Source organism: Oryzias latipes, chromosome 8, assembly GCF_053564925.1.
Source record: "Oryzias latipes strain Hd-rR chromosome 8, Olatipes_Hd-rR_3.1".
Taxonomy (NCBI): Eukaryota; Metazoa; Chordata; class Actinopteri; order Beloniformes; family Adrianichthyidae; genus Oryzias; species Oryzias latipes.
The window spans coordinates 13050670-13066637 of record NC_136244.1 but is presented as its reverse complement, the minus strand read 5'-3'; the positions used below and the strand labels follow the sequence as shown (position 1 = coordinate 13066637).

Genomic DNA, 15968 nt, shown 5'->3' with positions numbered 1-15968 from the left:
CCAAGTTAACTGAAGCACAATGCACACTTCATAATAATCATAACACCTCTTTCTCTCTCGATCTATCTATCTATCTATCTAACTATCTATATTTATATCAATTCAATACTCTGTCATTTTTTTAAATATTTAGTTGGATTTCAATGAATGGGATACTTACTCACATATTTAAAAACATTTATAGAAACATAAAGATGATCAGCCTATTTTTATACACTTATGTACATATTCTGTTTTATTTACCATAAACAAAGTAACATTAAAATAATGTTTTTGTATGGTTATCATCACTATTTCATTTAGATGATCACCACCCTTCCCATACCCCAATATATCAATCACATGCATCCATCCCTACTCTACACTGACCAAACTTTTATTTTAATAAAGTGCATGTGAATATTGCGACTGTATTCATTCCCTAGATCATTCTATTTCATTATTTGCACATGGTTTTACTTTAAAGAGATAGTCACTATTCTTAAAGAAAGATTGCAATAATGGTAAGGTTATGGCACATCTTTTTAAACAAATAAATAAATAAATAGTTGGAGATTGAAAAAAACAATTTTAAAAATAAATTAAGACTTTGAGTAGTTTTACTGCTGTATTCATTTGTCAAAGCTTACTGACTTTTATATGCCAATATTTCGTGGTAATAGTAAAGAAGTCACCCATATTATATGTAGTGTTGCTTTAAAACCATCCATTTTAAAAACAAGATTAACCAACAGAAAGACGAAAAAGTTGAAGTTCTTCCTTCTGACCACTGGGGGCGGTAAACTAATTTCTCCAACAATGCAACTGAATAAACTTGCACATTTTGCCCCAGGAGTAGGTATTAATCCAACTAAATGTAACTGATTTTTTTTAATTTAATTTAAAAAAACTTCAATTTTGTAAGTTTGGTTTTTTTTTATTCTGACGCTGTTTATCCCACAGTAAGATTTTCCGACATGACAACAACAGTGATACCCTGATAACCGTAGAAGAAGAACGCGGCGGAAGAAGAATTACAGTTTTTATTTCCGAGTGACCTATTTAGCTTTTTATTTTAGCATCGTCAATATTTAATGTCCGAAACAATGGATTTAGGTACTACGGTGGTTAAAATCCGACTATTTTGAAGCGTGAAACTAGGTTTTCCTTTAGTGGAAACTTATGTTTGCTTAAAGCCAATCAATAGTAGCTACTTTGATGAGCTAAACGTTGGCGTTATCATAATGACGTATCTAGCGATAGCTGCGTCTTAAATTATAACCTTTTGTTCGTTGTAGCGCACTTGCTCAGTCTACTTACCCTTTTAACACAGCATATTTTCCACTTCTTTGCTGGAATCTTACAACATTCTTGGATGTTCGGTGTGGTAAGTCCATTTTATTATGTTTTCATCATCGTGTCTCTTCAGGATATTTGCATATTTTATCTCTAACTTAAATAGCAGCTGTTTTGGTGCCTTTTTTACTATATTGTAGTGTTTTGTTTTAGATCCATCTGGCTGTAACAATAGTTAAAGTTGAACAATGTACACCTGTGTTGTAATAGGAAGGCTTATTGAATAACATCGTTTTTTTTCTTTCTTTCGTTTGCTTTAGATATGTGTTGCTCAAATTTAAAAAACCGAAAAGTCCTGATATTTTCGTTGAGTTAAAGGTGACAAAATGAAGTAAAAAAAGTGTTCATCATGTAAATGGGTGTGGCTGCAAGAAATGGTTGTGCATGTTTCCTAAAAACTCAACATACTTTGATATTTTTAACATCAATGTTCATAAGTTTGCTTAAAATCCATTCATGTTTGCTTGTTTTAAATTTATAAAAGAGTTTGTTCGTATAGATTATTGACAACAATTACCTTTCTAAAGTATTCCAGGCTTTCTGAAAGGAATTTACTGTTTTATTTTCAATGTATAACTTCAAACTTATTAACATTTTGGATGCAATAGGTCTAAAATTGTGTTGTTTTAAACCGGTTTGCTGCTATAAGTGTTGCAAAATAAGTCTGCTTTCAGCCTACTTCTGTTCCAGCCCCAGCTTTTGTATTAGAAAATAGGAACTAGTTATAGCAAACCCCCCAGTAAGAACTAATCCCAGGTATGATTAAAAAAGAATAAAATGAGTGCCAACTCTTTACCAGTTTAAGGAAGTGTAAATTTAGCGTACCCTGCTTGCTGAAAAGTTCATTCTCAACACAATGTTTTACCATGCTGTGAAATATTATTCAAAGATCTGAGTGTTGCAATAGACCTAACAATTTAATAGTCACTGTTGCTAAATAGCTATTGTCCTGCATTGACTATGTCTCTGGTGACATTCTATTGTCTAACCGTGTCTTCCTCATTGCAGTCAGGCGGTCACTTCACATCCCCATGTCTGCGGAGGCTTCAGTTGGCAGTCATGCCGCCGACTCTGCCGATTCTGCCATCGCCCCACCTTCTTGCTACAACACGGATGAGCAGAGATACCCGAGCCTGCTGGGAAGCAAGTATGTAAAGTTAAATGTGGGTGGAACGCTGCATTATACAACCGTCCAGACACTGAGCAAGGAGGACAGCCTGCTGCGACGCATATGCAATGGAGAAACTGAGGCCACAATCGACCCTGAAGGTGAGTGGAGAGTAAACACATCTTTGAATGTCAGCACTGCATGCTGTGTATTGCCCTGACCTACCTGTATGCACATTTCAAAACACTTTTTCAGAAAGGGTTTGCAAATTACTAAAAAGGCTTTAGCTCTGTTTTAATTCAAGCAGATTGACTCTTATGGCTACAAATGATCTCCTTAATAGGACAATAAAATGTACATCCATGTTGTTTGACATACTAACGCAATGCAGTAACTATGGAGTCGTGATAATTTATTTATTTTAAGTTATTTATCTAAATATTTTATAGAACTTTTCATTATTATTTCTTTAAACAATTCATAAATAATTCACAAAGTGGTTACTATAATTTGTAAGAGGAATTTTATAATACATAAAGTTTAACTTTAAATATTTGGCAGTCCTCATCTAAATTTTATTAGTGTTCTTTTGTATCAAGAATAATTTTATCAAGGTCTGTTTTGTTTTGTTCAAACGCCATCCTGACAAAAGCCAAAGCTGGACTGAAACATTGTTAGAGACCATTTTTGTGAATTGTGTGCACAAAATTCCTCAGTTTAAACGTTTTATGGGGTTTCTTAAGTTCCAAAAATCAGTCTGCCTTTTATTTTTTGTTTTTACCATCCTTTAAATACTTCTTAAACACCCCTATCATTGGTGATGTTTTACTACAATTGTTAAATGAATAAACTGTTTCAACCCTGTTTTTCTTTTTTTTTTGTATTTGTGAAAAAGCTTTAGAGAGATTTACGGATCAGTTTTGGTCGTATTTTCCTGCATCTAAGCTTTGGTTACAACGGATCTGCTTCTATGAAAAGAAGAATTTGAAAAACCTTTAGCTTCTACATCTTTTGAGACCAATGTAGACGGAACACAAGATTTTATTTATTTTTTTAAAGCATGACAGAGAAACCTGTTCCGTGTTTTCCAGGTTGGGTGGTGTTGGATAGGTGTGGCCGGCATTTTGGTGTTGTTTTAAATTTCCTAAGAGATGGCTCCGTACCGCTGCCAGATGAATGCAGAGAACTGGACGAAGTCCTGAAGGAGGCCCAGTATTATCAGATCCAGGGACTCGTTCAGCATTGCATTAGTGCTATGCAGGTAAGAAGACTTCAAACTAAAAAATTCAATGTTTTTGAGCAAAATGAGGCAAAAAAAATATATGAAGAAATCAATAAGAATCTGCTTTTTTTCAGTTTATTTATTGTTCTAGTTATTGGGGAACAAAATGCTGCTAAATTTCATCTTGCTCACTTTAGTAGGTTGTGTTCAAGTATGAGTTAGCAGTAAACCGAAGTTAAAGTTGGTTGTTTTCCTGTTTGAACTCAGAAAAAGAAAGATATTCTGGAGAGTGTTTGCGGCATCCCCATGATCACTTCAGCCAAAGAAGAGCAGAGGATGATTGCTTCCTGTAAAAAGGTACATTCAAACTCACTCATCAGGTCCTTGATCAATACGTGAAACTTTTTCAGCTAAAATCAGTGAAGAATAAAGTTATATTTTTCTTTTGCTGCATTTTGCTTTATCACTTTAATATTTCTTTCTGTAATGTGGATATTTTTTGTCTTGTCTACAGCCAGTAGTGAAGCTACAGAATAACAGAGGAAACAACAAATATTCCTACACAAGGTAAAAGGGCTAACAGTGCATATGTTTTTCATAATAAGCGTTTAATATTCTTTTAGTTTCAAAGCATTTTTTTTATAGCTTTTGTCTCATAAATTGACTTAATTTGTGTTTTTGTGAAAAGCAAAGTTATGATTTTTATCACACCTAAACATTTTCCAATATTGATTGACGTTTTTTTTCTAAAACTTGTGCATTTGTGTTAATTTAAAGCTTTTTTACTGACTTCAGTTAAAAGTGCAATAATTTATTCAGTGGTTATTCTTGATTACTTTCCTTTCATAATTGCGTTCATAGTTATCCTTTTTTTCTTGTTGTTATGGAAACCTGCAGTTATTTTTTCCTTTTCTGTCTTTTCATTTTGCAACCAGCAACTCCGATGACAACCTGCTCAAGAACATCGAGCTGTTTGACAAACTCGTGCTGCGCTTTAACGGCCGAGTCCTGTTCGTCAAAGACGTGCTCGGGGACGAGATCTGCTGTTGGTCCTTCTATGGTGAAGGTCGCAAGATTGCAGAAGTGTGCTGCACCTCCATTGTCTACGCTACGGAGAAAAAGCAGACCAAAGTAAACATAGAAAACATGCTGGCAGTCCTATAGGGCTGCACGCGGCCTTTATCATAGGGCAAATTGGTTAGGATTGATTTAATGAGGCTAAAGAAGTGGAAGTTTGAAAGATAAAACCTAACAAAGGCATTCAGCTCTTTCATCTATGCTTCTTTTATTTTGTAGGTTGAATTTCCTGAGGCCCGGATATTCGAAGAAACACTCAACATCCTTATCTATGAGAACAATAGGAGATCCGGTCCAGGGGGGTTGCATCTTTTAGATTCCCGAGGCTCTGGTTCATCTCTTGGAGCTGGACAGTCAGAAGAAGAAGGTGCAACCGGCGGTGACCGACGAGTAAGACGGATCCACGTCCGGAGGCACATAATGCACGACGAAAGGGGACACGGTCAGCAAACTGTATATAAGGACTGATGGAAGACTGTTTATTTTGCTTTTTATTTTTTGTTGAAAGCTTGCAGGATGAAAGGAATTGCCATGATAATAATAACCACTTGGTATTTACTCCTTAAGTGTTCAAACACACTTGAAAAATCTCAGTGAATGACTGATTTGCAGCAGAGGTTAAAGTCTGGAAATGTTTACAAAAAAAAACTATCTCTGTACATACTTTGATTTTGAGAAAAACTGTGACTGATACCGTCATGAGTTTATTAGGGATTTTTCATCTGTAACCGAGTGAGCGCAATAACCAAACTTAAACCCTGCTGATGTCTTGGTTTTCTATGTGGGAGTTCATGGTATGCACTGGGAGCCTCCTATGTCTTTCATTTGCAGGAAACGCCATCAGTTTGTATAGGTTGTCAAATCTGTCATTTCTATTCTGTGTTTAAAAATGAAGGTATTGGGGAGAAGATGAGACGGGTTGATATGGTCAAGTCTTGACCTGGTAACACTGGAAAAAAAGGTTTTTGTCAGATTTTCAATGAATGAGACTGTTGAGCAGCTCAGTTTTTTTTTCTTTATTTAAAATATTGCAGCTTTTGTTTCAAGATGTCTTATTAATTTATGAACCTAATTTATTGATATTTAACTTTTGTATTAAAGGCAATCTTTGTGTTATCTGGTGTTAAAATGAATTTCAGTTTTGGGATGATAAATGCACTCTTGAGCAAAGATTTTAAATATTCGGATTAATGAAGCATAAGCTTCCTCTATTGTTTATTCAAGAATAACTGTGATGATTTATTTGTATGTTATTCTGAGCCATGGTCTGCCACATTTGCTTTGTCTTTCACAAATTCAGAGAATTTTTCCTGTTAGTATAAAGATAATATTGACAGATTTTCTTTTTCCTCAGGGGAAGGAGGTACTTAATTTCTATTTTTTGCTGATGACTTGTGTAAGCTTAAGCACTCTAAATAGTGAAAAAGAAAAAAAAACAGCATTGAAAGAGAGCAATATGTGTTGAACTCTTTACCACAGAATACCTTGAAATATGCACTAATGGTACTTCCGTCCCATAGCCATGAAAATGATGACAATAAAATGCTTTTGAAATCCACTTACTTTTTGTTGATGCTATTCATTCATGTTTCTGTAGTATAACTCAGATTTATTAAAGGAAATATACATTTGATCTAGATTTTTTCTTACTGGTATGTAAATAAAGATTTGATTTATTGGCTTATTCCAACAATAGAAAATAAGACAAAAATTGCAAAACAGATACATAAAACCTAATTGATAATAAAATAAAGTAAACAAAGATAATGCATCGTCTTGATGGTAAAATTACTCTTAATCATAACTAGATGAAGAGACACGTTTAATGTGATGGTCAAATTCATTTGTTTCTTAAAAGTGAGTGTGGGAGATAATGAATAATAATGTATCTATATATTTTATTCTTTCTTTTTTGCCGTAATCCAGTTCTTATTAAAGTGCAAAAATTTGTCAAGTATTGAAAGAATTACGAATTGCTTAAATATCTTTTTAGATACATGTATATCAAACCACAATATTTTTCAAGGAGTTGTCCGCGTGTAGTTTAATGTTTATCACGTACAGTAGTGTCTCTTTTCCCCCCAGCTTTATTGAACATAGCGTTAACATACAAAATCCAACTCGTGCAGTAGTGTCTCTTTATTCTGAAATCCTGTCTTTGTTGCGTCACTTCCCATTTCCGGTCCACGCCATTGTTCCCGCGAAAGAATAAAGATTGTTTGTTTTTAGCGATGTCAACTAAAAAAGAAAGAGCGGAGATTGGCAAATTCGTGCGTCATCAATTACGAGATAAACCAGACCTGAGGTAAAGATAAAAACTCACCCATTTTTTACTTCTTAGGGGGGAGGAATAGATTACTAGTTCTAATCTAAAACGTAAACTAATGTTTTAGCTAGCTGGGCCTCAAGTCTGTTGTGGAAATTTTCATCATTTTATGGTTCGTTTCTATGTTACTATTTATAAATATATGTTGTTTCCGTGGCAGCAAACTGACTTTGGGGCTTTTAAAAAGACAATATCTGGTCCATGTGGGACGCGAGTCATTAAGTCCTGAAGCGAAGGCGGTCATGAAGCAAGTGGTTCAAGAGGAGCTTGCAAAGATGCAGGTAATCTTTAATGCTTATTAAAGGGGATGATGATTTTTATTTCACTTTTTTTTCTGTTTTGGCAAACTTTCAAAGCCTAAAATTGTGTTTTAACCTGTAAAAAATGTAGATTGTAAACCATCAAACAACATTGATTGACATCTACTAGATACAGCAGCAGTGAAGATTGTGCTAGCCTATACAAAATCAATTCAGTCCTTCCTAATAATAAGGGTTCCTCATTGAAATACACTGTAAGACACAAATTAGCCCTCTGTTCCTCAAGATGAAACGGTGCGACTTTCACTATTTTTGATTTTTATTTGAATAAAGGTTGGTAATCCTTAAATTATTGGAGTATCTGTGTTCTATGTAGGGTAATGACGATGATGAAAGCGATTCTGAAGAAGTCGATGAGCCCCAAAACAAAAGGAAGAGAGAAAACCAGGATGAGGAAAGTGAGGAAGAAATTGAATCCAGGGGGAAAAAAAGACGATTCACGCCTTCAACATTATCATCAGGTAGATCATTTATGAGTTCATTAGTCGTAACCTGTGGTTTTTAGCAAAAAAACATGTCTTATCTGTGTGTTCAGATGAAACTGGAAGTGAAGATGACCGTCAATCAAGATCATCGTCTGAAGGTAGAACGGAAGAAGTAAAAACAATCAGTCCGAAGAGAAATCCAGAGAATAAAGAGGAGCTTGTGAGCGACAACTCTACAGATGAAGAAATGAACGAGTCAAAGAGTAAATCTAACGAAACAGGTGCTTGTAGTAGTCCTGAGCAAAAGCCGGACAGCCAAAAGATCACAGCAAATGGCAAAAAAGAACAAATAAAAAATGCAAGCGATGGAAGGAAGACGTCTGAAAGTGATGCAGAGAGCAGTTCTGGAAAGAGTGATGCGAGCAATGGCAAGGTTTCACCTGAAAACGGTAAATATACAAACTTTCATCCATATTACAAAGATTTAAATCTTTTATTTTGTCCGTTTCTGGTAACAAAACGATATATGTTCTTCTGTTGGATCTTTTAGAAGACAAAGCTTTGGTAAACAAAAGAGATGATGGATCAGACTCAGATTCATCCTCACTTCCTTCCTTGGAGGAAGACAAGGATCATGGGAAAAAGGCAAAAGATGAGAAGAAAAAGACAGCAAAGGGGGTGGAGACCAGCAGAAGCCAAAAGGTGAGCTTACAAGTTATTATTCTAACTTGAGGTTGAAAGGAAAAAAACAGATTTTAATTTTGAATCAGTTATTTTATTGCCAAAAAAGTTCAACAGATACATTTCCATCATTACTATTCAGTCCCAAAGTTCAAATACAATCGTAAAGTTCTTATATTTTTGGTTAAAATATAAAATCCTATATATTTGTTTTCCTTTTTTGCAAATGGTTAGCATAAAAGTTAAATGAAGGTTAGAAAACAGATTCCCTCTGAATGCAGTTTTGAAGCCTGTCCTTGATGTCTGTCTTTGCTACCACCAAAGTTGAGGATAGATGAGGAAAGTGTTTTCGTTCCATTAGGTTTTTTAAAAAAAAAAAGCCAAATAAATATAGGTTTAAGACGGATGTGTTTAGTCATGATTACAGAATCTTCCTTTCTCCTTCAGCTAAAGGTTTGGAATCAAAACCCTCTAAAATTCAATTACCATGACATGCATATAAAGATGAAGAAGTCTGGAGATGAGGACATCATTTAGTCAGTCAAGATACTGGTTAAAGCATCATTTATGGTGTTTTTAACATGTTATCAAGGCATGATGGAGGACATATGTAAAGAAAATTAAACTTGAAATTGCAGACAAAAAATGCTGCTGGAAAAAAGCGGATCTCTAATGAACTACTCCCGCTCTGCAGAAACTATATCCTAATAAATGACAGTTTGTTTTATTTTTGCCTAAAAACAGAATACCATAGTAGGAAAATAGAGCAAAAGATGATCAGAGTGGGACTTTAAACACTGCAGCTTCACCGCTAAAAATGTTTCTGTCTTGCCACATTCCAGCAGGACGGCGACAAAGCAATAGTAAAACTCAAACGCTACATCTCCCTGTGTGGTGTGAGAAGAAATTACAAGAAGCTCCTGGAAGGCTGTAAATCGATTCGAGCCAAAGTGGCTGTCCTAAAGAAAGAACTGGAAGATCTCGGTGTCCAAGGTCTGTTCGGATAATTGTACTTTTTCTTCATAAGTCATAGATGGCTATCCTCTTGTCCTATATATTTATATTTTGGTTGGAGACTTTGATAAAGTGTCAGTTATATTATCTGTATTTGTATGTGTTAATATAAATAATGTATGAGACAGATAAGCCCATAAATGCTTGGTTAATGTTTGCGATATTTCTAATCAAAAGTTTAAAAAAAAACACCACAAATACTTAAAATACTTTTTTTTTTGGCTTTATTTTAGGTCAGCCGTCTCTTGAGAAGTGTAAAAAAATCAGAATGAAAAGGGAGGAAGCTCAGGAACTGGCCGAGCTTGATGTTGGGAACATTATCGCTACACAAGGTACTTGTGTTAATTTGTTTCTGGAAAAGATAAGCTAATAAAGTTTTATCTGAACATTCATTCAATAAATCTTTTGAAGTAATTTTGTTCCGTCTTGCTTTGTGCTTTTGTGAATTCTGTGGTTTTTGCATGTTGTTACCTAATTACCTTTCAGGACGGCCTAAACGCAGAGGAATTTCAGCAAGGCAGGAATACAATGAATCCCCATCGCCTGCTTATCAGCGCACTCTCAACTCAAGCTCTGGCAGTGATCAAGAAAACAATTCTCCCAGAGAACGCAAAAAAGTATCAGATTGGGCCAACCTGCGTGGGATCATCAGTGATGACGGAGACAGTTCCTAGTAGCACTAATTATCGTTCATGTATTCATTGTCATATTATGACAGAATTTAAGAGGTTTATATTCTTTGTTGTGGTGTGACCCATATTTTAATTTCTTTTAAATAAAACTGTTTATATTGTTTACAGATGTTTGAATTTGTATTATTTCTTTTTTTTTTTAATAAATTTGGTTAGCTAAATATAAGAGAAAAATGTTCTTTTTGGTAAAGCACAAAAAAGAACAAAGTAACAAAATAGTCATTAACAGTCATTGTTATTAATTACAACATTGTTTAGTCAGAAATTTTTGCCTACAAATATAGCTGGATTTTCGTTTATAATTTCATATTTTTTTTAAAAAAAAAAAGCTTACTTAAATGTTTAAACAGTATTTAATATTTTTTTTAAGGAACAGGAACCATTGTTATTTGTATGTACGGCACTTTTACGTGGACGGACTGGTGTTTCAGCCAAATGGCACCCCCTACACCTACGGGTCAAGTTAAGCGCGCAGTTGTGTTTTTACGATTGATAAAATGTATTTTAAGGCAAAGTAATAGTTTTTCGGTTGTTTTAAGAACACCCATTAAGCCAGGCAGAATAACGAAGCGCTGAAAAAAGAAACGATTAACCAACAACTTATCTGTCAGGGCTATTATTTATTAAGAGCGATTCTTGTCTGTATTTTATGTAACATTTGATTTAAATAAGATCGTACCTTAATTTCTGGAAACATGTTAACGACTGTTACTTGTGAATTAAGGTTAATAGAGTGAGTGTAGACGTACAGTGCGTTACGGTTGATCCAGGAATGGACGATGACGCGCCAGATGAGGCTCTGGCTGACATCAAAGGAAGGCAGATCGGAGGATGGGGTGTCGCTCAGATAGCCGTTGGCACTGGGTTGACTGTTTATGCCATGTGGGTTGGAATCCTTCAGCCAGGTTTCCGAAAAGTACCCCTAAAACTGCAGGTGTGCTCTAGATCGACTGTCTCAATTATTATCATAAAACTGTGGGGAAAAAGAAGGTTAGTCTGATAATTATGACTCCCAAAAACATGTCAATAGGTTCCCTACATTCCTGCCAGCAAAACCCAAGTGCAGAATGTGATGACGTTGCTAAGAGGTCGAAAAGGAAACCTTGTGGATTTGGGATCTGGTGATGGGCGCATTGTAAGTACAGAGTCAATTTTTGAGGGGGAAAAAACACATTTTTATCACTGTGAAGCAGGAATAGTTCCATTTTATTAATATTTAGATTTAATTAATTTAACTAGAACTCTGCTGCACGAGTTCTTACAAATACCAGGAGGCGGGCTCACATCACCCCAATTTTAAAATCCCTGCATTGGCTCCCCATATGCTTCAGGATTGATTTTAAGATACTTTGAACAGTTTTTAAATGTCTTAACGGTCTTGCGCCTTCTTATTTATCAGATCTTTTAGTAATGTACGAACCCTCGCGGACCCTGAGATCCTCTGGCACTGGTCTGTTAACCATTCCAACTGTAAAAACTAAAACCTATGGAGAAGCTGCATTTCAGCACTATGGTCCCCGCTTATGGAACAGTCTGCCAGAGGGCCTGAGAGCCGCAGAGAGCATTGATACTTTTAAGAAAAGGCTCAAGACCCATCTTTTTAACCTGGCTTTTAGCTAATTTTTATTTATTATTTATTTATTTTACTACTTTTATTCATTTATTCAGTTATTTATCTATATGTATTTTCTATTTTTATTTTATTTCTTTATCCATTTTATCTTGTTTTATGAACTTGAACCTGATTTTTAACGTGTTATTTTAATTTACCTTATTTCAATGTTTTATCGTTTTTATCAATATGTTTACTTTTTGATTCTCATTTTTATTTCCGGTGCTTCCTCAGCTGGAACCTCTCCCTCTGGGACGGCTGCTGTTCAGCCACTGCGGCTCTGGGTGGGGACCTGCATCACCGCCTAGCTTTGGTGGAGCGGTCCCCGCCTGTGATGTTGCATTTGGCTGTCTATGCGGCTGTTCACAGGGGGGGAGGTTCCAATTACTAGCGTTTCCCGCATCATGTTTTTGTGCTCAGCATATGTTTTACAGCCTATTTTTCATTGTCATTTCCCATCAGTAAGAGAGTGGGAGGTGTGAAAGGCGTGGGGGGCTAGGTACGGGGAGGGGGGCCCTATTATTTATTTATTTATTTATTAATGCTTGCTTGTTTTTATATTTTGTTGTTTTAATGTAAAGCACTTTGTGTTATATTTTTATATGAAAAGTGCTTTATAAATAAAGTTTGATTTGATTTGATTTGATAGAAAGCCAGGGTTGAATCTTTAGAATCCAGTAGGTGAGGAGGGAAGGTGAAAACTGGAGCTGGTTTTGCTGAAGAACTGTTAGAATTAAGAATTAGAGTTTTTCACAAAAAAATTCTAAATTAATTTTGAAATCACCTGAGCTGGTGCCAGTTAGAATGGGATAGTTGACAAAAAAAGAAGATGCTCCAATACAGAGCCTTGGAGAACGCCTGAAACAAAGGGAGAAGCCAGAAACCTGAAGATTTTGAGCTAGATAAACTAAAAGGGAAAAGTGTGGAAGCCCATGTCAAAAGCTGCACTTAGATCAAGAATGATGATGTTGATACATATTCATATCCTGTACTGATTACCACTGTAACCCTTTTAGGTCCTAGAAGCTCATAGGCATGGGTTCAACCCAGCTGTTGGTTATGAGCTCAACCCCTGGCTCATTTCTTTAGCCCGTATTCATGCTTGGAGATTGGGTTATCATGGAAAAGTAGCTTACTTGCGAGAAGATCTTTGGAAGGTTTGACCTTTTTTTAGATTTATTTTTCATAATTACATCAGAATCTAAGACTTCCTATACATTATAAGCAATTAATAATGTGAACTCCTGATATCTGGGTTCCAAAATATGCCTTATTCACTGGGAAAAGGAGAAACAAAACAAAATATTGGTTGTTATATTGTAAGCTCCTGATCTAAACCGTCTTTAGAGAAGTAATTTGGCCAGGTTTGGCTGATATAGACCAATTTGTTTGTATTTGTAAACGACTTCAAATGTCTTTTCATTTTAATTCTTAATTTTCTGGTCATCTGTATTTATAGTGACCACACGTCATGCAGACAACCAGGTCAGTCAGTCTGTAAGAGAAAATAGTGGAAAGCAAACAAAATATGACACTAAACATGTAATAAAAATGGTAAAGTTCAAAAACAAAAATATGCAAAGATTAAATGAAAAGAAATTCGTTTTTTAATGAGTATATTTGCATTAGAGTTCCTTCACTAGTCTGTTACACACAGCTAATAAATTGTAACAATTCTGGTGTATTTATACCCTGATTTGTATTTACTTACAGGTGGACTTGACAAAATGCAAGAATATTACAGTTTTTTTGGCTCCAAGTGTGGTGAGTTTCATAAAAACTGTGAAATCATAAAAATGTTCTATATCCTCCCTTTTTTCTTTACTTGTTCTGTCCAAAAACTGAGCAAACAGATGAGAGCTGAAGGCCTTTTGTGTTGGACAGGTGTTTATTTTTACAATAACGGGTTATATATCTTCGCATAACCCCTTTTCTTTTTTATAATGTTTTATTTGGGGGGGGGGGTTCTTGTGTGCACGGCAGCCTGCTTTTTCTGAGCCAAGAAAATAAAATGATCCTTATTATTATTGAGCATTGTTTCATTTTATTTATTCTTTAAATTTTAGTTCTGGTTACGTATTTCGCCATGTTGCTTTAATTAAAAGGTGAGTTTGGGACATAGCAGTATTTTATGCCTAAATATGTAAATCTTTAAAACAGACAGAGGATATAGTACTTTCTTTTTTGGCCGTCATTAAAAACTGGAATGACGTGTTGCATTTTTTCTGGCTTATACAGAAAAATATTGCTTATAGTTTCAATTTAACAGTTAACAAATGATTTGTAAATGATACAGGTGATGTAGGATTGAATGTTGGCCATCTGTTATCATTTATGTGTGACTAATTAGAAGATGTTTATATTTCATTGTGAAACTATGTCAGTTATTATTAGTGTTGTTTTTTTGGTAACTTCATTCATTCTTATGCATCTTAAGGGCTTATTGTTTTGTGATTTTCTGCTTTCTAGCTTTCATTGTTGCAGGAGAAGCTGCATGCAGAGCTTCCTGATGGCGCCTTGGTGGTAGCTGGTCGTTTCCCTTTCCCAGACTGGGAACCCTGCAGAATTGAAGGACATGGAGTTGACAGAGCATGGGCATACAACATGCAAGCTCAAAAACAAAGACTTTTAGGAAAAGTCAGCAATATTTAGACACAGTACAATGAGTTATTCATTGAGGGGTGACATATATACACAACCTTTACCTGGCTGGAGTTGGAATTGAAGTAACTTTCACCTTAACCCATATATGGTGACATCAGTGAAACTGACAAAAATCAGAAAGGACCACTTGGTTTGTGGTAAAATACACATCATTTTATTTTTAAGAAAAAAGGGGTCTGTGTTCTCATTGGTTAAGGTGATCAAATAAATTTTTAAACTATGAAGTATCCTTTTATCATAGTTTTGAAAGGCTATCATTTTAAAATGCAAACTATTTTTTAAATTAGGAATTGTTTAAATGCCCAAAATTGATCAAATAAAATACAATTTCTGCTGCCTATATTGCCTTAGGGAAAATACACACAATCGATGTTTTTAAAAATGTTTTCTCATACCATTTGTTTGAGCGGCCAGTTAAAGAGTTAAAAAATTATTTCAGGGATTGCTAAAAAGATTATATAAAATATAAGTAGCCAACATTTGTGTTTATAAAATGCTAAATCGTAAAATCTTTACTATATTTATTTGAGGTTTTATTTTTAAGGTGGACATGTGTAAAGTAGTTCTGAGTTATTTGTATTTAGATTTATATATTAAAGGAATTTATGATAATAAAAAAACTAAGTTAAAGCCATTTAGAGCCAACTGTCTACAACTCAAAACATTGCATAGCAACCCAACCTCACATTGATTCAAACTGTTGCGAAATGTCTGGTCTAACTGGGTTGCCTTCTGGTTTTTGGTCTAAGCTGACACTATGTTAGTTTTTTGTTTTGTTTTGTTTGTTCATTAAAATGGATTTGATTCTGACAGTACTCATTTGTCTCTTCTTCTTGTAAAAACTGTTTTTTTAAACCGATCTCATGTCACGATGAATAGGAAAAGATATGCCTGCATTTGTTGAAATATTCTGCTTTAGTAGTTAACCAGAGCAGCCTAAGTATGAAGTAACATACAAAACTGAGGGACAGCGGTATTGCTGACTTGTTTGCACAGCATTTGTTTTACCACTGTAACAGTTGCCTCCTTGCACATCTGTCAGTCCCTAATGACCATACCAATGCTCAAAAAAGATCATGAGGTTTCGGGTTAATTTGGGGCTGACTGTATGCAGCTAGGATGTAAAATGGGTTACCCCTCTTGCCATTGCAGTAAAATAAGGAAGGCAGAATGATGTGTTTTTACACAACACAGTGAGGCAGAGTAACAAAGAAACAAGCTGCATCAACATGAGTTTTAGCTGCTTTTAGTATCTTTAACACAAAACTGAAAGCTATTTAAAGACTTTTGTCTTTATTGTTTGAATTTACTGATAGAATTCTTTGAACTAATTTATTTGTAAATTCTTTGCATTACTTTGCGTTAAATTAATTTAAACAGGCTTTAGTATTCAGTGTTTTGCATAAAAGGGTTAAGAGAAGTTTAGGCTTCATGGTTTTCTTATGGGTATATCTGTCTTTTTACCTCACTTTTTACATGTGTGCTAATATTT

The 15968-nt window shown here is 35.0% G+C and overlaps 3 protein-coding genes across 4 annotated transcripts; all 3 read left to right on the top strand.

The window, feature by feature from the left end:
• Positions 1 to 942: 942 nt before the first annotated feature.
• Positions 943 to 6300, top strand: kctd13 (potassium channel tetramerization domain containing 13). Its single transcript, XM_004071507.4, has 7 exons — positions 943 to 1366; positions 2344 to 2604; positions 3535 to 3704; positions 3933 to 4022; positions 4180 to 4232; positions 4601 to 4796; positions 4962 to 6300. The coding sequence occupies exons 2-7, from the start codon at positions 2367 to 2369 to the stop codon at positions 5208 to 5210; spliced, it is 996 nt and encodes a 331-aa protein (XP_004071555.1). The 5' UTR covers positions 943 to 1366; positions 2344 to 2366; the 3' UTR covers positions 5211 to 6300.
• Positions 6301 to 6887: 587 nt separating this feature from the next.
• On the top strand, positions 6888 to 10305 carry hirip3 (HIRA interacting protein 3). 2 transcript variants are annotated; one of them, XM_004071508.5, is made up of 8 exons: positions 6888 to 7047; positions 7229 to 7349; positions 7705 to 7849; positions 7924 to 8262; positions 8364 to 8515; positions 9340 to 9487; positions 9742 to 9840; positions 9995 to 10305. In XM_004071508.5, exons 1-8 carry the CDS (start codon positions 6974 to 6976, stop codon positions 10180 to 10182), a joined length of 1266 nt encoding a protein of 421 aa, XP_004071556.1. In that variant the 5' UTR covers positions 6888 to 6973; the 3' UTR covers positions 10183 to 10305. The 2 variants fall into 2 exon arrangements, with proteins under 2 accessions (XP_004071556.1, XP_011476606.1); XM_011478304.4 differs by having other exon boundaries at positions 6889 to 7047; positions 9337 to 9487.
• A 260-nt stretch (positions 10306 to 10565) lies between these two features.
• On the top strand, positions 10566 to 15291 carry antkmt (adenine nucleotide translocase lysine methyltransferase). The gene is made up of 5 exons (XM_004071724.5): positions 10566 to 11134; positions 11231 to 11335; positions 12829 to 12969; positions 13526 to 13576; positions 14282 to 15291. Exons 1-5 carry the CDS (start codon positions 10973 to 10975, stop codon positions 14462 to 14464), a joined length of 642 nt encoding a protein of 213 aa, XP_004071772.1. The 5' UTR covers positions 10566 to 10972; the 3' UTR covers positions 14465 to 15291.
• Positions 15292 to 15968: the final 677 nt, after the last annotated feature.